The sequence below is a fragment of the Apteryx mantelli genome, chromosome 13, assembly GCF_036417845.1.
Source record: "Apteryx mantelli isolate bAptMan1 chromosome 13, bAptMan1.hap1, whole genome shotgun sequence".
NCBI lineage: Eukaryota > Metazoa > Chordata > Aves > Apterygiformes > Apterygidae > Apteryx > Apteryx mantelli.
Window position 1 is genome coordinate 24,304,760 of NC_089990.1, and position 20,197 is coordinate 24,324,956.

The 20,197-nt window shown below is 52.6% G+C and overlaps 1 protein-coding gene across 2 annotated transcripts in view; it reads left to right on the forward strand.

Moving 5' to 3' along the window:
- The first annotated feature begins 4,420 nt into the window (after window positions 1-4,420).
- LOC106489864 (Krueppel-like factor 5) overlaps window positions 4,421-20,197 on the forward strand; it is a 36,562-nt gene continuing 20,785 nt past the window's right edge. For both annotated transcript variants that reach the window (XM_013949136.2, XM_013949137.2), the window contains exon 1: window positions 4,421-4,670. In XM_013949136.2, coding sequence (XP_013804590.1) covers window positions 4,503-4,670 — 168 coding nt within the window. In that variant the 5' untranslated portion in view covers window positions 4,421-4,502. The remainder of the gene's footprint in view (window positions 4,671-20,197) is intronic.

The following is a 20,197-nucleotide window of genomic DNA, read 5'->3' on the forward strand; positions in this document are numbered from 1 at the left end:
GAGGCAATATCTGCCTTTGATTGGAAAGGTTGCAAAGGTGTTGTATGAAGCAAAGTGCCCTGAATGTTGATAGACTCAAGGCCATTTCCTTTTGATTGGACTCATGGCAGATAAGAGTGCTGGAGATTGCTTTGTCTGATTCCTGAAATCAAAAGCTCCTCTTCCTTGGGAAATCATTTACAGGCAGAGCTCTCCAGCGGCCCCCATGGCTCGGGTGGCCTGGATGTGAAGCAGGCTCTGAAGCAGGGGAGAGCTGGATAGGCCTCCATCCTGCAGGCTCAGGCCTGGCTTTCACCCTGCTTCCAAGAGTGGGATTCCTCTGGTCTCACTTTTGAAGTCTGCAGGTCTCGCTGCCTCCATTTAAGCTGATCGCCAGGCTCTCTGGATAAGCCCAGCAAGAAATGAGTGCTTTCTGGGCCATGTTTTGGGTATCTTCTTCAGGCGAGATGAATTGCTCTCCCCAGTCTTTCTCCATCAGCTGCAAAGGGAGCCCATGGCAGTGTCACCCTGACCGCATGTATCTCTTAGTGCTTGATGCAAGCTGTATTGGGGTTGTACCTGGTTGGTGTGCACATAGCATGCTGAGGCCCTCCACCCTTAGCTGACAGCCCTCACTGGCTACAATCTGGCAGGGCTCAAATCGGACACAGCAGCGACTGAAAAGAAGAACACCTGAAGGTCCCCCTGAACTCTTAGGGAGCCTCAGGAAATATGAGAGGTAGTGGAAGATCTGTTTGCTGCAAAGGGGAACAGTCTGGGGAATAGTCACCTTAAAATGAGAACAATGAATATCTGGTTTCAGAGCCTGGGTCCTCAGAAACACCTCCTTCCTCAGTACTTCACAGGCCCTGATAAAGATGATGGGAAATACTGTTTTTTTTCCAAAGGGTAGTTATACAAACTACAAGATCACGTATATTTGTTTATCCTCAGCTGTGCTCTGGGAACACTTTTAACACTGCTGAAGGAGAGTTAGTGTTGGAAAGAGCTTGCGCTGCTGATGTTGGTCCACTGACTTGTTTCATTCATCACTGACGGTGAATACTTGTTTTTGCTTTCACTTCCCTGCTTCTGGTGTTCATTTCATGGCCCGAGGAACTTTCATCTGAGCTCATAAGCTCTGTTGGTTGGTTGGTTTAAACTTCCAAGTGTGGCTATGCAGGTTCTGCAATGTTTTGTGGAAAATGTCCCTGATTTCCCCACCAGCCCCAGCATGATTTGAGAATTATGAGCTTCACACTTAGACTGCTCCTGTCCTGGTTCCCAGTCTGCAGTGCTGCAGGTATATAGCTGGCTTCCAAGAACAACACTTGCTACAATCCTGCTGTGACTGGGTTCCCTGGAAAACAAAGAAACACCAGAAAGACTCTTCTGATAAAGCCTGATTTATTCCCACTTGTGATTAAAGGGACCAACATTTCTGAACATCTAGTCCTGCCTGCCTGCCACATTAGCTGAACTTTCCCTCATTCAGTATGCTGGCTTGGAGCTGTTCCTGGGAGGGAGGATCTGAACGTTAGTCGGTGTCCCCAAGTCCAAGGTCTTGCATCTGATGTAAATGATCTGGTTTGCATATTTGTTGTGCGTTACAGTGCCAGAAGCCACGGGTGATTAAAAGCTGGTTGATTACTATCATACATTGCTTTTCCAGTGTTTATCAGTGGTGGTTGTATTCAGGGCTTCATCCTGTCCAGGGCTGGTTGCATTCATTTCTCACATGCTGTTGCCTGCTGCAGGGCTGTTGAGTACATAGCTGCCTGTTTATACAGCTATGACTGCGGTTTACTTGCACCGTCACTGTGACGAGGGGCCAGGAACTGACTGTGTAGAGGCTGTTCATGAGTGTGCTAATGAAAAACTTTTGATGCTTTTGCTTGTTTAAAAAAACCCAAACAACTACTAAAGCAGCTGTGATGGCTCCTGCTCTGCCTCATCAGCAGAAGTTTCTTGTAATTGGAGGCTGTTTTATGCAAGGCACTGAGTGTTTGGTCCAACTGTTTAGACCTGATGCCCTAAAGGAAGGCATTTCCCAGGCTGAAGGCCCAAAGCCGTTGTCCTGGTCAGCTAGACCCACTTTCACAACGCACAGGGTAAAGAAGGGAAGTCTGAACACAGTTGGCTTCTTAGCATGACCCCAGCCTTTTCATTCCACCATCTGGATGGCTTCAGCATGGCCAGGCTCAGTCTGGCCCACCAGCAGGTACCTGGCACAGGGTTTTTGTACACCAGTTTGGATGCAGCAGCTCCAGCAGGGAAAAAGAGCCAGCTGCAAGACCTGAAAGCTCACCAGCCACAGGTCCATGCATAGTTTGGTTTGTAAATAACCATGGGCCTCAACTGTTTGTATGGCTGGTGCTGAAGAGGTCTGCATGGCCTGAAAGGATGGGGGAGAAAAACCTTCCATGCTCTTTGGGAAGGCAGCAGCCCCATGAAAATAGGCTTTTCCCTTCCCTTGCAGGAACCCAGCTCCTTTCTGCTTCCCTTTGGCATGGAGGCAGAGTGACCTTAGGTGGGGGGGTTTCCCGGGACCCTACTTCTGTGGTCCATGCATCATCTCAAGGTGCTGGGCATGTGCTGCAAGGTGGTGACTGTGGCAGCACCAGGTATCTGATGTGTCCCTCTGCAGGGACTCAGCCTATGCTGTATCGTGTTCAGGAGACAAGGGGCCTCGGCAAAGGGCCAAGAGGGCACCAGAAATCAGGGAGGAAAGTTCTTGGGGTTGATTTGGGGTTGAAAAGCAGTAAGAAGAAGGAAAGAGCCTGGGACTGGGTTGTTAGTGTAATGGCAGCTTGGATATAGCTTGGGAGGGAAGGTGGGTGAGCGGGTGCTGGGGAGAGATGGAGCTGGGGATGTTTCCAGCATGTCTGGAGGAGAAGTCACTGAGCTGGGAGCTAAAGTGGCACCAGACCTACTGCAGCTGGCAGTGCCCCCACCACTACACTGAGATGCCACGAAGTGGGGCTGCCGGGGAGCAGAGAGACTCTGCTTCGCCTGCAGTGACAATACTGATGGTTGTGACAAATGCTGGAGGAGGCTGGAGCCAGAGGCACTGGGAAGAGGCAGTGTCCTGGCAGGGTTGGGGGGGTGACCTGAGGACCCTGGGAGCAGCAATGCTGGGCAGCAGTGCCTCTGCTCAGAGCAGAGGCAGCAGCATTTTGGGATTTCCTCTGAGAACCCATGGAAGAGACCAATGGACAGGTGATTTTTATTCCCTGGCTTTTTACACTCCATTTTCCCCAATCAGAAAAAGACCAAAAAATGACTGCTTGGCTTTTCCATAGGAACCAGGCTGGAAAGCAGTGTGTCCTCTTCTCATATATGCACCTTTTGAACTTCTCCTTTGCTTTTTTTCCTACTGGGGGGAAAAAATAAGATTTATTCTCCACCTCTCTTCCACTTAATCTATTTATTTTTAATCCTTCTTTTCTCCCTGGGAATAAGAACTGAGATGAAGCAGGAATCTCCTTGCCATTAAAAAGGGGAGGGAGAAGTTTTTCCATGAGCTTTTGTGTGAAAAACCGACGCTTTCACCTGAAAATGGCATTTTCTCATAAAAATGCCATCCTCTTTTAAAAAATAAGTTAAAAAACAAAACAAAACCCAGACCCCTCTTTTCAGTGCAGGGGGACCAAACTCAGGAGACACAAGTTTGTGCTGTGCATTGTTTTGGCCTTGGAGGGCAGGGTGGTGGGGTGGGGGCCAAGGTCAGGGCTGGCCAGGGTGGCGAGCAGTGGCGTGAGCAGGGACCCAGCCACGGCCAGGTGCCCTCCAGCCAGCCACGGGCGCTGGCGGAGACCCAGCTTGTCCGGAGAGAGCTGAGCTGTTGTGCTGGGTGTGAAACATCCTTTGCCCGGGGGTTGCACCCAGGCTGTCCCCGCGCTGTGCCAGGCCTCTGCCTGTGCCCCCAGCGGGAGAGCGGCCACGGGGCACACTTCCCACCACCGAGGAGATGCTCCTGGGCCACGGCCTTCGCCGGGGACGCGCGCCCGAAAGCGCCCCCGTGACGGGGAGCGCCGTCCCGCGAGTGGGCGCTCCTGCCCTGGCGGGGTCGGGGGTCTGGGGCGGTGACCCCCGCCTCGGGGGCTGCCGGGCGGCAGCGGGGAGGGCGGCGGGTGGCAGGGCTCCCAGCGCCCCGCTCTCGCTCCCGGCAGGCCTTTTATGCGCCCGTGGCCCGCAGGAGCCGTCAGCTGGCTCATTGGTGGGGCGGCGGAGCCTGATTGGCTCTCCCCGGCGTCGCCGGCTTCCAGGTTGGCGTTCCTCCTCCCGCAGGACAGGTAAAGCCTTCCCGCACTGCTCCGCTCCCGGCGGCACCTGGCTTCCGAGGATTAGCCGCAGGCTCGCCGGCTCGCGCTTCTGGGTTGCCTTTTTTTTTTTTTTTCCTTTTTCTCCCCCTTCCACCCCCCGCCTCCCCCATTATTATTATTTTTTAGATCTTTTTTGCGCTCTTGGGGGAGCGGGGCTGGGAGGCTCAGCGCAGGGAGCTAGCGGGGCGCGCGGGAGGAATGAGCAGCGGCGGGCTGGTGCTGCGCACCCCGCTGCCCGACGAGAGCTCTGTGTTCGCTCCCCTGAAGCCCGTCGCCATGTCGGGGGAGTCCTGCGAGGACGCCTCGGTCTTTGAGGACATCAAGTCGGCCGGCCGGAGCTTGGAAAGCCAGCCCGACTTGGCGCAGGTAAGGCAGAGGCCGGCAGCTCTCCGCGCGCGTCGGGGAGACGGGGCCGGGCCCCCTCTGCCCAGAAGGGGTTTTGTGTGCCGGAGTTGGTGTTTCCCTCTTCCATCCCCTGAGCGATTTTCTTCCAGAGCCTCCGAGTTATTTGGTGCTTTTCAACGTAGCCTTTTGTGAGGCCGAAAGGATCACACAAAATCCGTTTGAAAACACGGAGCAGAAAAACGGGGAGACGTATCAGCTCCTCAGCGGGCGCAAAGTTGGGCGGGTGCTGCAGAGTCCCGGAGAGCTGTGCTGATTTACGGCCGCGGAGATTTTTTTGCCCAATTAGGTGTACTTAGACTTCTAATGCCTTCAGCTAAAGGCAGTTGATTGCACAATGATAGCTCCGTGGATGTGATTTAATTCTGCCCTTTTTTTTTTTTTTGGTAAGACATTTCCGTTGCTTCGTACACTTTGTTTCCCCTCCTGCTGGCTTTTCTCCTGGCTTTTGGGGCGTGTTTTGTTCCGTATTTTGCTTCTCCCTTTTAAATACCCCCAAACCATTGCAACTCTTGGAGGAGTGCGCTGCCGGACGGCTTTGCTGCCGGGAACAGGTTTTGCTCGCTCTCCGGAACATGGTTTCATTTCACCTCTGCCGGCGGGTTGTTGTGTGTCCGGGAAGGCTCCGGCCCCGTGGCGTCCCGGGGAGGTGTCCAGGTGAGGGGGTATCGCAGGGCCGGGAGCGACCCGGCTTTGCGCTGCCTGTTGGGAAAGACGTGGGGAGCAGGCTCTTTCCCTGCTGTTGGAGTCGTGCCTGTGTGCATGTGTGTGCGTGGGGGGGGATGTCTCTTTTTTTTTTCCCCCCACCTGGCAGAGGCAGGAAAGGAATTCTCCTTGAAATTCCCTGGCTCCGCAGCTTCCCCCTGTGAGCAGCCAGGCTGGAGATAAAGCGCCGGATAAGCGGCTCCGGGCCGGAGCGGTGTGTGGCCGCACGTGCGCAGTCTCCGGCGGGGGCACGCGCGGCCTTGCACGTGTGCGTGGTCACGCGTCCGTGGCGGAGCGGCGGCGGGGCTGGCGGCCTTGGGCTGAGGGGGAGAGCGAAGGCCCGGACCCCCGGCGGCAGGCGGTGGCCCACGGCCGGCCCCATCCCGGCCCGCAGCCGCGCACGTCGCCCCGCGGCGACACGCTGGGGCACCATGTTACGGCCTGGTCACGCTGCTCCCCCGCGGCCACCGCCTCCTGGCCCCATCGGAGGCGAAGGCCAGGCGCCCGAGGGCTGGTTCCCCGGCCACCTCTGGGTGGAGGGAGAAACGGCCTTTCCCCCGCCTTGGCCCCTCTCCCCCGCTGCGAGGGAACGGGGAAGAGTTTGGAGCTGCCCTTCCCAGGGGAAGAAACACTGGGGAGAACGGGGCTGGCGTAACCCGGCCGTGCCCCTGCGCCTGGCCTTTCCCATGAGGGAGGACGAGGCGACTCGGAGGGCTCCGGCCTGGTGACGCGGCGGTGCCGTCCCGCCGGGGCGCCCGCGTCGGCACGCTCCCCTTCTCATCGGCGGCAGCTAATGATTAACCCTGCGCTCCGGCCTCCCCAGCGCCATTTTGGTTCGGGGGCCCCGAGGTGCGGTGCGGGGCAGGGAGGCTTCTCCCGCCTCCGCATCCCCGGGGCGCAGGCCCCCTGCTCGCCTGGCAGGCGCTGCCTGGGGCTCCCCTGGAGCCCGTGGAGCCTCCTCCGTGCCACCCCTCTGGCTGCTGCCGGCCGCGGGCCTCTCGGGGGTGATGGGGAACTGAGGCAGCCCCGGGAGGCTCAGGGCAGGGGATGGTGCTGCGGCCATGGCGGCCGGGCCGGGCCGAGCTGGCCCCCGTTCAGGAGTGTGCCTTCCCCAGGGCAGGCTGCGGCCGCCGTTCCCGACCCCGTGTCGCTCCCAGACACCAGCCCAGTGTGGGACCCCCAGCCCAGCTCTGGGCGCCGGGAAGCCGCCTGTCCCAGTGGGCCGGGACCGCCCGCGCCGCCTGGGAGGCTGCGGCATGCAGCCCACCCACTGCGCCGCCCCTCGCCCCCGGCCGCAGCCGGCCCCTCCGCCGGCTCCCGGGAGCGCTCGGCGCCGGAGGGCACGGCACGCAGAGGGGGTGGCTCCCGGGAGCCCCGCAGCAGGGAGGGGGACACCGCGCCAGCACTTCTCCCCAGACCCACAAGGGCACTGCCTGTCCTGTGGCGGCCTGCGCGATGGCCACCTGCTCTTGGCTACGAGCAGCCCAAGGCCAGGCTGAGGGAGGCCCTGGACGGCAGCTCTCTCCGGAGGGGCCCCGGCCACCGGCCCCTTCGCCGGGGTTTGGCAGCCCGTGAACTAACTGCCTGCGCTGGTGCACAACTCACTGCTGCGCCCCAGGCACGCAGCCTCCCCGGCAGGGACTCGTCCCACCACCTCCCGCCCTTCCCTTTGCCCCACCCGCCAGCCACGCGGGGGGCCTCGGTTTGCAGAGACCCCCCACTCGCTCTGCCCCAAGCGCCTCCCAGTGTTTCCTTGCATACGTTAAAACCCTCCTCCGCAAGAAATCCTGCACCCCCTCTGCTAGCGCTTGCTGCTGGGGGCTGGAGACCCTCCGGCAGCCCAGCCTCGCCTCTAACAGCCGTTCCCTTCCTGCGCCCTCCCAGGGAGGATCTCGTACTGGCAGCATTGCAGACTGCCTTGACGGGGGTCTCAGGAAGGGAGCCCCCAAATCAGTGTGTCTGTGAGACAGGGATCCAGTAGGGCTCTGGTAAGCACGTGTGATCTGCAAGAGCGTTCACCCCATGCAGCTTGGAAAGGGAGCTTTAATTTGGGCTCCGTGATGGATCAGGCTCGCTCAGGTCGTTATCCTCATGGCAGGTTGCTCCGGTCTGGCTGAAGGGCTTGGGCAGAAGTGTGGAGCTATGGAGAAGGGGTTAGGGCTTTGTCCTGCTCTTTCCTTGCTCGCTGTCCTCAGTTCACCTCTCCCAGCAGCAACATGCCACTCTGATGCCTGAAGGGTCAATCTTGAGGCTCCTAGCCTGGCTTGCTTCCTAGCTAGTTGCCTCCACCAATTGCAGGGCTTGAGAACAACAGCTGAACGGATGTCTGCTCAGGGAGCTGTTTCTTTTCCTAGGAAAATTGCCCCAATGAAGAGAAGGCCAAGAAGGAAGTTGGTCAGAGCCCAGGATGGCCATCTCCTGGGGAGCTGCTCTTCTCCCTGCCTGATAAGTTGATTGCTGGATGAATGTGCTGTGCTGGTGGTCCTGAGCGGGGCCAACCCATGTGCACCTGCCGCTTGTGCCAAGGGGTTGCAGTCAGGGATATCCTTCAAAGGAAGGTTGTGAAATGAAGGCAGTGGCTCCTCTTACCCTATTTTCGTTTCCATAATTCCCTAGTGATCCAGCAAATAAAAATGCAAAACAGTGGCAAGAGGTGGTTATGGATGTGTAGGGATCAAATTAGGAGAGAGAGTGCATTTGCCACCCAGGCCTCCTCTTTTCCAGCAATACCTGTATTTCTCATTGCTCAGAGCTGCCCTGTTTTCTCCGTCATCCACAGGCTTTGACACTCCTTGTGCTGCCTGCTTTCTCCCCAGAGCCCCTGTCCCTCAGTGCCTGATTTGGGCAGGTTATCTGAAGTTGGATAGTAAAGAACCACTAAAAAAAGGAGGTGTGGGTTATCTCGAGTGCAGGTTATATGTGTGAAAGTATGGTAGCTCCCTATTTGATCTGGGAGGAGGGTGAAGTTTGCTTTCTCCCCGTTGTGCAGCTCGTTAAGCAGCTGTAACCCAAGCTGCCGGAGGATTAGGCAACAGGGCTGGTGCTTACTACTGCACCAAGGGTTCAGCACGTGACCTGGGGAAGCAGAGCTCACGCCTTGTCCCTGGCTGGTGGGAAGCACTATGGGGAGAGATGGGCAGTGGCTCTCTCCGGAGTGGTGGTTCCTCTCTTTGGTCAGCCCATTGCCACGTCTTGCCCTCGCACGTGGTGAACGTGGGGACGCAGAGTCCACCGTGCCTCTTCCACTGCTGTTGGGAATGCCTTCATCTCAGGATGCTGTCTCTGCTGCCCTTCAAAGGGAAGAAGGATTTCTCACCCCAGTTTGGTCACTGGGGCAATTCAACCCCACTGCCAGTTTCCCTGGGTTGGAGGCAGCTGAGGGGAAGGGTGGGTCTGGTGGGAAGCCCTAGGGGTAGCCACTCAGCAATGTCAGCTCTTTGGCACAGGACCAACGTCGTGCCACTCAGTCCCTGTTTGGACAAAGGGGTCCCTGGTGCTGGGGACTGTTTGGATGATCAGATCTGTTGGTGGTGACTGGGGGCATTTCCATGGGAGTGTGATAAGTACCTTGCTGTGGGCATGACCTGTGTGTTGTGCAAGGCTGTGTGTAGGGGTGTGTGAGGCAGAGATTCCTTGCCAGCAATCCATATCCAGCTGGAAGGAGGCTGGAAAGCAGGGAAGCTGTCCTCAGCAACGTCCTGTGCATCACCAGCTCAGCCTCCCACAGCTGTGGCAGGACTTTTGACCAAACCTACCTTGGGGCCTATAGTTACAGGTGGCAAAACCCTCAAGGAGCAGGGCTGGCCCCAGATCTCCCAGGAAGGAGCTTTCTATGACTTGGCCCACACAGCTTTTATGAAGGCCAAATGCTCTGATCGCTGTAGAAAAGAGACACTGAAGAAGCTGCCATAGCTGCAGGGTAGAAAAGCTGGATTGCTTTAAGTTTGGGAAACCCTTTGCTCCAGGAGACTGTTTTTTCAGAGCCATTTGACAAGACTTATGAAAAGGGCTATGACCTGTCAGAGATCCAACGATGGCTGTTGCCCACAGGGCATTTCTAGCTGTATAGTGCTTGAGTTGTCCTGCCTTTCTCTCTCACTGATCACCAGCAAAGACACTAACAAACTCCAGCCATTCTTTTTATCTTATTCATTGGAAAATTCCACCCTCCTCCACAAACAGCTTTTCAAACAATAAGGGAGGGTGGGAGATACTTTCTACTGAAAATATTATTCAATATCTGGTTCAGGTGGAAATGGATCATTGTGGACTTTACAGATAATTTTACCCTTTGCTCTGCCTTTTCAGCCACCTCTTCTCACCTTGCCCCAAAATAAAAAAAGAAAAAAAAAGTGAGGCGGGAAAAGGGATCCACATGTATAAAAGAAAAGCATTTTCCCATTCTGATTTGAGTCAGATTGACTGGAAATAGAATTTTCCCCTTTTAATCTCAAGAGACCAATGCTAGAAGGAAGATAAAGAAGAAAAACAAATGAAACCCAAAGCAAAGCATGTTCAGGGAAGCGTTTTAGAACAGAATGGAAATGTATGGTATGTATATCTGCAGCGAGAGGACTAAGAAGGATTCCAGGGCTTGTCTGCTATCCTACCCCAAGGGCTGGGCTGGGCTTGTAAGGCCAGGTCCTGCCCTTGCAGGGTCTCTTGCCCTGCCTGTTCCTTGTTCTTCTTTCCCACTCTAAGCTTTGGGGGGCTGGGAGGTGTGGGAGAGCGGGAGGGTAGTAGCATTTCCCCTCTTCCCTGCCAAACACCTGCAGGACAGTAGTGGCGGATGCTGGCTCCTGAATACCCTTTCACCGAGTCAGTGGAGCAGGTACTGGTGAGGTGGAAGGGTTGGCCCACGCTCATCACCATGATTGTATTTGCTAAAACTAAGGAGGTGGGGAGAACTGGGGCCAACGCGAGCGTTAGCTTGCTGGTTGCAATAGCCTGTGCTCAGAGGATTAGGGGAAGGAAGCAGGAAGTGCATATCTCAATGAGTTGGGCTGTCTGCAAATTCAGGCCTGCTCTGCTGATGTTAGAGGAGTCACTCATCAGAGTTACCTGGATATGCAGCAGCTGAGTGAGGTCAGGACCCAGGGAAGAAGGAGGAGTGGCTAGGAAGATAGATGGAAAAAAAACCAGGCTGTCCCACTGGGTTAACCCCTCACCTGCCTCTCTCTGTAGCCACAGGAGCAGTTGGGTTGAGGCCAGCGAGCACCCAGTAGGGGGCATGGGCTGTCACAGCATGACAGAGGAAGGCCTTGGTGAGTGTGGCTGGGGAAGGCCCAGAGCTGGCATGTCATTCATTGCCTCCCTTTTCTTGGGTGGGCTGTGCAAGTAGAAAAACAGGAGCAAATCACTCCCCCAGGCTGGCTCCAACAGCTGCTAACCTGGATTGGGGCTGGTTTGGTGCATGGAGCTGTCCCATGAATGGTGAGGACGTCCTCCACTTTCAGCTGCTCCAGAGTGGAAAGTTGGCCCCTTAGCCCTATGTACTGTCTGTTCTTCTTTTAAGCCCCACAGGGCCCCAAACTGCAGGTTGATCTGAGCTCTCCTTGGGTCCTCTAAGCTCAATTTCTACTCCACATGCCACGCTTGGCACACCTTTCTTTTGGCCTGTCCAAGGGCTGGGTAGGGGGTAACACAGGAGGAAAACAGCTCCAACATCAGGGAGGCATTTAAACAGATTAGATGGTATCAGAATGGTACTGGTCTCTGAGAGCTTTTCTTGGCACTTCAAGTCCTTGCTTCTGAGAATGGAGTTTCCCAGGCCCTTTCAAAGGAGCAGAGGTATGTGTTGTGGTGTTCCTTTGCCTCTGGTATCGCAGAAGACATTGGATGAAATAATTTTAACTGTGCCCTGGCTTTCTGAACAATTTTGGAGCTATTTCTTTCTCACTCTCTCCATGCTGGGCCCTGCGTGATGTGTCCTGCTTCTCATGGGTCTCAGCCCTTTCAGCCACATCATTGTTGTAATGCATGTGGCTGCCCTGTAGTGCTGACTAGATGTTTTGCCTTTTTTGGACTGGGGACTGGCCTTTCTGGTCTCCAGTGGTACCGCACCTTGCATGGCCTAGTAGGAATCTGGGTGATGGGTCTTGCTCATACAGATATGGTTTGTACTGGGGTCAGGAAGCTCTACTTTATTCATTAGTAGAGACATGGAAGTCCACAGCATAGCCATCAAAGAGTGATTCATTTCCTTGGGCCATCAGGAGTTTCATGTAATGAATGAATTCAGTTTTTCTGTGGGAAAAAGAAAGACAGTAGCTTTGGAATTTTACTGCAGACCTGAAATTTGTAATGGGATATTGACAGTTTGTTTTGGCTGGGGGTGGCTTATCTTGGGGTTCTTTCTGCAGTTTAATGCCACTCCTTGGATGGCCTGTGCTCAGGGAGGACTGAAAGTATTGTGCTCCTTGGTCCCTTCTATCCCTCTTCTGGTTTTCTCATAGTACCCAGCAAATTGAGGTCAAGGAGCTCACAATACTTCCCTGAACACTGGCCCAAGTATGGGGACACCACAGACATGAGCTCAACAGTGCAGTGCCCATTTTCAAGGCTGTGCCCGCGTTTGAGGAATGGCTTTGTGTGTAACGCTGAGCTCTTGATGTTGCAACGTGGCGGCGTTCCCCTGTCTATCTCTTTGCCAAATCATGACATTGCAAGGGGACTGTGCAAACTTTACACCATCATGCATCAGACAAATCATGATTCAGAACAGTGCACAGGACCTGTGTGCTGCCTTGAAACCTCACCCACTCCTTGCTCCACATGCTAAGCAGGGAGCTGAGCCCAGGCCTCTGTACCAGGATCCCGTGATTACGACTGTGCAAACAGGCGTGGAAATGGAGCAGAGTGGTATCATTGCCTAGGATTCGGTGACTCAGTCCTTTCTTCCTCTTTTCAAGCTGTCTAGTTTGCATAACGCACTCTTGGGCAGTGTGAAGTCAGGGCACTCATCTTCCTCTTAGGTGGCCAGGATGTTCTGCTCTCTCGGATCTTCCTGACTTTGTGGAAGAGGTTAGAAATGTCTGTGGATCCCAGAGAGGAATGCAAAATATTGTGTGCCAATCACATTCATTTTCCAAGGGTGCCAGCAACCCAGGCAGGCTCTACAGGTGTGCAGAAACAGATCAGTGATACTGAGATGTAGAAATAAAGGCTGGGCAAGGAGGAACTTGCTCATTTGATCCCTCTTAGTACAACTGGAGATCGTGGGTTGGCAGCCCTGAGTCAAAAAGAGCTGGTGCGGCTGAGCCCTGTGTGGCCTCTGGCTAAAGGGATCTCATGACGGGGTGATCCTCTCAGGCTGCAGGTCAGATGGAGCCTGATCCTTTCAGGGCCAGCTGCAGTTTGCCAAGTCTGGTGAGACTTCCCTGCCCGGTAAGTGGCTGCAGGGTCAGTGGAAATTAAGGTGAAACCCCCAGAAAGGAAGAATTCGTTGCTCTGCTCCTGCAGGAAGATCGTACCGGAGCCTACCCCAGGCCAGATGCCTGCCTGCCGTAGCCCTGAGTCCAGGTGGTGGTGGGTGCTGTGACTGGTGGATCGGATTGGATCCTGTCATGGGGGCAGGCAGCAGTAACGGTGGCTGGGATGGGCAGGTTGCTTGCCTGTCTCCTTCCTTCTAATGGCTGAGCGATGGCCTGGTGGTTAGAGTGCCAGCTTGCAAAGACAGATGCTCAGTTCCTGGCTGTGCCACAGATTCCCTGTGTGACCGTGGCTGGACCTTATTTCAGTCCTTCCACTTCCTGATTTGCACATCTCAGGTGATAGCCTTGCAGAGCCTCTGAGCGGTGCAGATACGCTGGCATCATGGTTATATAAACACTCGTGGCTGCCAGAGTCAGGAGAAGTTGGGACTTTGCTGTTTTGCTTCCTGGTAGTTTTCTGTGACCTTTATGGCCAGGTCCAAAGTCAGCGCTGAGCTTCCTACTGCTCAGCAGGCTTTGGACAATACCTGTGCTACCGGTGAGCCAATGACTGGGCAATTTGGGGGAACTTAGCCACCACAACTGTCATTTTTTTTTTAGTCCCCCAAACCAACAGATTTCATTGTGTTTGTGTGTGTGCGAACACAAGAGCTGCTGGAGGCAGACAAGGTATAGGATGAAATGGTTTGGTCGAACTTTGAGCTCATTTGAGCACAATGGCTTTGTCCACGTGATACAAAGGCTGATTGTTCTGCTTTGGGGAAGTTTAGCTCTGCAAGGTGGAGAGTGAGTGAAAGGGACAACACAGAAAAAGAACAAGATTATAGGCCTGCAGTTCCTTTTCCTCCTGCACAGACCTTTCTGGAAACTGGTTTCCATTTCCTGACACAGGAGAGGTTGCAGGTTAGCTAGAAAAGCATGTTTCATTTTTGAACATTAAAAAAGCAGGTATTTAAGTGAGGAAATGAGCAGGGGACTCCCACTCCATAATAAATGGGATGGATTTCCCTTTATCGCTATTTCTGAGTGATCTGTGGGAAGCAAACACAATTATCTGAAATTAATCATGAATGTCTTGGAAAGTGTGTTTCTGGCTGGTGCATCATCAAATGTGATTTTTCACATCTCAAACCTGTTTGGTCAGCTACGTATGCTATTTTACTCTCATTCCCTGGTCCAGTGAGTTCCTTTATCTAACCATGCACTGCAAATAATCACACTTACGACCGTCTTGTTAGCTGAGCTCCTTGATTAGAATATTTGCTTTTCTTGTGCTCTATTGGTGAATTACATGAGTCACAGGGTACAGTTGGTGTTTGGGGATTGGATAACTAATGTTTACAATTCAGATATTCTCGGAACTTGAGCTAGTATGAAAACACTCAAAAAACCATGGGCTGTTTCCCACATCAAAGAGGTTCAGCTCCCTCCAAGCTCAGATTGAAACTCAAACAAAGAATCTTTCATTAAGTTCAGAAATGCTTGGAGAGTTCTTTTAAAATTATTATTACTTTTTTAGGGTGATGGGGACCTTCAAGTTTCCACCAAAGACAGGATTTCCAAGTATTAAAATGTATTTAACAGCCTTGCTCTTTGTAGTATTCATGGTGCAATTAAGAGAAGAGAATTGCAAGCAATTGGTCATAGTATAATCTAGTCAGATCTTTCAGCTTCCAAAACTGCAGGTACTTATCCCTTGCAGGAGAGGACATCCATCCATTATCACCTCTATCATGCCTGTGGCAATTGTTTCACAAATCTGAACCCATCCAGGAGAGGGCAGAGATCTGTGGATACCTACTCACCAACCAGTTCAGCCCAGCATTTTAATGTTGCCTGTACAGCATTATCATTTTCCATTTTGCTGCTCCTCAGGGACAGTTTATGGAGCTGAACCCATGGTTGGTTGAACAGTTTCAAGTGAAAATTCTTCTTGCAATGAATAGAAAGTGTGATGGTGTTCTTTAAAGTGTGGAAATGACCCAAGTCTCTGACATTGAATGAAAAAATTGGGCCATTTCTCCTTTCCAACTCACTATTCAAAATATTGGAATTTTAGAACAAAATGTTTTGTTGTGAGTAACTTCCATATTTGATACTGTGGTGGTCTAAGTCGTGCTTCTGGGAGAACTCAAAATCTTTAGCTTGGTTAACTGTTTTAGCTCACCTTTTGGACACAACTAGTGTCACAGTCTTCACATTTCCTAGGGGCTGGCAATTCTAAGTCTCTGAAATGCTCCTGCTGGAACTTCTCCAGGGCTCAGTGCCTTCTCCACAGGAACTGTCAATTGCTTGTTAATCAACCTGTGCCATAATCAGTCTCCCTTAATTAACATCACTTGGCAATTCATTTCCATACAGGGGATATGTGGAAAAGAGGGTTTAAACTGAGTTTTTCTCTAAATTCACTGGCTGTGGTGATCTTGATCTTTGAGGCTTTCTCCTCCTGGGCTAAAGGAGAGACTCTCTTAGGAGCACACATGCTGGGAAACACAGATGGTAGGAGCACATGCAAGAAGGGGCTGCAGCAGACATACCTGCTCCCATGCCTACCTTGGTCCATGTCAGTAATTCTGGCAGTATTTAATTGGCCCTATACTGTGCTAGGTGCTATGCAAGCCCATAAGAGAGAAGTTGGCCCAAAGATCTGTTCACTCAGAAACCCTGTTTTCACATGTCTTAGTTTTCTCTTGCTTGCCATGCGATGCCACTTTCTCCCAGCAAGGCTACCGGTCTTGTCAAGGGCCTATGCAGTGCCCAGCTTTTTCCTTTACATCAGGCTCTACCTGGCTTACCTTCCTCTTCCCCTCAACCTCCTGCTGCCCCTGCCCCATTAGCCAAATAGTCCTTAAGGACTGAAAAATCAGGAGGGTTATTGCACCTGGGGGAAAGAAATTGTTCAGTATTATCTGAAGAGGGCTCAGACTCCAGCACTAGCTGGGCAATCCCTACGCTGCTTGCTAAATTGTTTGGCAGGGAAACTGAGGGCCGTGCTGATGGTAGGATCTGCTGTCTGCACGTGAAACCTGACCTGCTTTTCCCAGAAATGCATGGGGTATTGAGTCTGCTTTGCTGCTTGTACTGGGAAGAACAGGCTTTATGGCCTGTTTTATCACTTGCTGAATGCCATGAGGACTTCACAAGCCCCAGCAAGCAGCAGATGACTCATTCTGCCTTTGTCAGACCCTGCCTTGGGAATGTGCATCATCTCTTCTGATCGGAGGAGGCTAGATGATGTGTGTGAGCTTTTAGATGGTTTGTGTGAGGTGGAATGAATCCCACCCATCATTCAGGAGTGTCTGGGGAAAGCTCCCTCTGTGCTCTAACAGCCTCTCCCATGCCATGCTCAATTCAAGACCTGCAGCATGGATGCATAACTGGAAGGGAGCTGGAGAGCTAAAGGACACATGCTGTGTCCTGTGGCCATGCAATAGCTAGAAACAGGTGGATGAATTTGTCCAGGTAATCCTGGGGAATGGTGACATTTGAGATGCTCCATCTTCTCAGGTTCAGAAGGGAGAGAAAAAGAGAGGGAGGGCTGGAGCAGAGGCTGCAGCCACGGAAGAGAAATGAAGCTGCAGGTGGGCCTTCTCTTAGCTGATGATGCCAGCTGGGGCTGTGTGGCTATCCAAATTCAACTTTTGACTGTATGCATGCATAAACTGATGAAACGCTTGAGGGCCTGGGTGTTTTGGCTGTGGCTGAAATAGCTCCAAGCCTCCTGATCTTCCAGGAGTTGAAATAACATTAGACCACCTGATCTTTCCAGAAAAGTATCCAAAGGGCTGTACCAGCTCATACCAAAGTCCATCCAGCTCAGTCTCCTGTATCTGACAGTGGGTACCCTCTTAGACTGATGGAAAGCCTCCAGTTGGCTTTGATGGGCTTGACCCAGGCCTTTGCTGAGCAACAGCAGTTTGGAAATAGAAAATTGCATATAAAGACATGAAGTGGGTGTTTTCATGTCCCCCCCCTCCCATACACACACACTTTAACAGAGTTGCCCTCCTTTCAGGGCAGAGCAGTGAGTAATAGGTTGGAAGAGAGGGCTGTTCTCCTTTCCCTACCTGCCTTTGGACTCCGTCTAGCTGTTTGTTCTGTGCTGAGGTTGTGCAAGGATTGTGTTTGGTAGACCTGGGAGAGGGGAAACGGGTGTGGCTATTCTAATATTGACCTGTGACTTCCTCCCATGAGTGTAGACCTACCTAAGGCCAGATGGGGAAGCTGCCTTGAGCACCTGCAGAGCAGTCCGTTTATTCTGGTGTCCTGCTTGGTCTTGGCACGGAAGGCCAATGTTTTCTGCCACAGCCAGTGACTCTGGATGGCCACAGCATTCCGTACAGCCTAGAGATGATGCAGCAGTGCCACAGCTTCCTCCAAGCTCCCTGCCTCCAAGGTTTATTGTGCTAGTTGTTTTTCAGTCCATGTATGGCACTGTCTTTGGAAACATTTCTGCTCGCTCTCTCAAAGCTCCCCTTGGAGCCTGGCTGTTCAAAACTGCTCCTCTTCTGGGCACTTGATCTTGGAGTTGGATGAGGGTTTTCTCCTGGTTTCTCTCTCCCTTGGGATCACTGACCATAGTGGCATGGTTTCTGTGATAAAAGATCAAGGTAGGCTGCCTTTTAGTGAGTCTTCATCAGTTGTAGGAGGAAAGGAACAGCGAACAGAGTTACCAAGTCTGCTGGGAACATTGCAGCCTACTGTCTCAGCCAGAGACCAGCCAGCATCCTGGCTGCCCACATCTGCCCTGATGGGTTTCTTGGGCTCAAAGGAAATTGCTTATTTCTGAGAGGTGCTAATTAACTCAGGTAATTCAAACAAAAAGGCAGAAGAGAGTCTTCTTTTCTTCCAGAATAAACCTCCAGAGCAGTGGAGCAGTGAGCAGTGTGGCTCAGTTCCTGAGCCACTTATGAGCTCCCAGCAGAAAGCTGGGGAAAAGGCTTAACTTAGTAGCCTTGTCCTGCTCCAGGAAGTCCTCTTTCAAGTGGAAAGGTGTGAAAGTTTCAAGATGGAAAGCTGGCAGGGTAAATCACCTCTGGCAGTCTTCCCATGGACTCCAAAGAGAGCCTGCACAGAGAGTTCAGCTTAGATGCTCACTTTCCAGGTGGCAAAAGTTAGTGAAGCTGCATCTTGCCCCATTGCATGTAATGCAGACAGAGCTGAATGCTTTGAAGACAGTGCTGGCTTCTTGGAGTTGCTCCTAACCTCTTTGGGAGCCTGTGATGGAGCAAGCAGAAGACTCCAGCCGGGCCCTTCTGCAGGGCAGCAGCCCTTGAACATAAGCACAGGACACCGCTCTGCTGCCTGCAGTGGCGCTCTGATTATTTACAGCAGCCAAACATTTTGGCCCTGCGTGCCTGTGTGTATTGAAAGGAGAGTCCTGGGGGTTTCTTTGCTAATCCCTTTTTGCAGAGAGTTCCAGAAGACATGAGGAACAAACAGAAAATAACGTCGATTGAGGTCAATATCAAAACTGAATGATCAGAGAAACAAATATTTACTCAGGTCAATATTTAACTAGAGAGACAATAAATGCTGATATTGAACCAAATCTGTATATAAATACAGTCTATTTATAATGTGTCCCCTTAAGGGGGTACTGCCAGGTACTTGCCATGGTTTTTGATTGATGATTTTCCTCCCTATTGTTTGCTGATTCCCTTGGAGGCTGGAGTTTCATGCAGGTGCACGTATGAGAAAGAGGTTGCACTGCGTAATCCCAAGGCCCGGACAACAGGCACAATCATTGTCCCCCACGTGTGTGCTTGGGGAGGGTCACTTGCCTGAAGGAAGGGCTCCCTTTGCACCTGGAGGAGGTGCCCTCCCTTTCCCCATGGGTAGCCATGCCCACGAGCTCCCTTGCCTTGAACCTCCGTGTTGCAAATACCGCTCACACAGGGGTCATGTCGCTGGCTGATCTGCAAGGGGGAAGCTGGCATCTTCCTTGTACCCCCCTCCCCTCTCCCAAAAGCTCTTTGCCTCTCTGGGTTTGCGCAGTGACTAGCACAGCAGGGTCTTCTTGGATGTTTTCCCCAGATATTGCCATGACCAGGGCTCACTGTGAGCCAGAGCTGGACACCCAGCTGGGGTTGGGGGTATCAGGCTTCAGACTCAGGCTTGATGCCCTCCCAGTATTGCAGAGCGGGGCTGGGGCCAGATGGAGGCTAGCACAGGGCTTGAGGCCGCCGAGTGTAGAGAACCAAAGAAACTCCTTCCCCCCAACCCCTCCTTCTACCAGCTTAACAAGCTCATTCCCTGTTTAGCAAACATTGATTTCTCTCCGCGTTCCCTGGTGCTGCCTGTGTGGTGACAACATTTGATGTTTCTATGGCGGTTTGTTATTTATCAACTTCAGATTAGAAAGTGTTTAATCATGGGAAAGACATGTCCCGCCTACTGTCTTGGCTACTTGCAATGCCTAGCACTGTTCTAACGATGTTCTTGGTTAATCACTAGCAAAATGACATGGTTAGCTCAAGCATCAGTTTTACTGTGTCCTCCCAAGAAATGGCGATCTGAGACTCTCCATGTATTGATCAATGCCCTGGTAACTAGTCCTTCCTAGAAAGGCAAGAAAATGGTTAATTCCCTGCCTGTGGTTAGCAGGCAGGGAGAAAACAATGGACTGAGTGCTCCCGGTCATTCCCTTCTCATGTGAGCCATCCAGCACATAGCAGAGCCCACCACAGTGTCCTCAGCTACCCTTTCCTGAGCTGTCCCTCTGCCAGAGCTGGAGTCCTGCTGTGAGAACCCGCTCCTGGGGATGGGCGAGGAGTCTGCAAAGAACATGCATCTGTGGCGTTTCTTCCTGGCTAGGGCCAGCTTAACCTGGAATTGCTTCCTTGTGTATTGGTGCTGTTTAATAGGGCAGGCCTTGAAAGCAGCCGTCTGGCAGATAAGGGCTGAGACAGAAAAAGGTTTTGTTCATCTTCTGGGAGGGGGGTGGGGTGGTGTTGGCTCCTTCCTCTTCAGTTCCCAAAATGGGGCTGCTTCAGCCCTCCCCTCCTTTCTCACCTATATGAGGCTGGACCACCACTTGGAGGCTCAAGTGTTACCTGTGAAAGAGTTTGGCAGAAGCATACAGGTGTTTCTGAAGCTATTTTGTCCTCTTCCAGCCAATGGGCATGAGTGGGCGCAGCTCTTATCCCCAAAGCCCTTATGGCTCTGACCTGAAAATTTCATGTTAAAATATCTCCTCATAAGCAGGCCCAGGCTGCACATGGGAGACCAGTGGTTCTCCAGGGATGGCTGGTGGTTCTCAGTGTCCTTGGCCCAATTGGCACCCATTCTTTCAAGGTCATATGGCTCCGTGGGCTATCAAGGCCTTGCAAGGAACACCCTCTCATTTAGAAG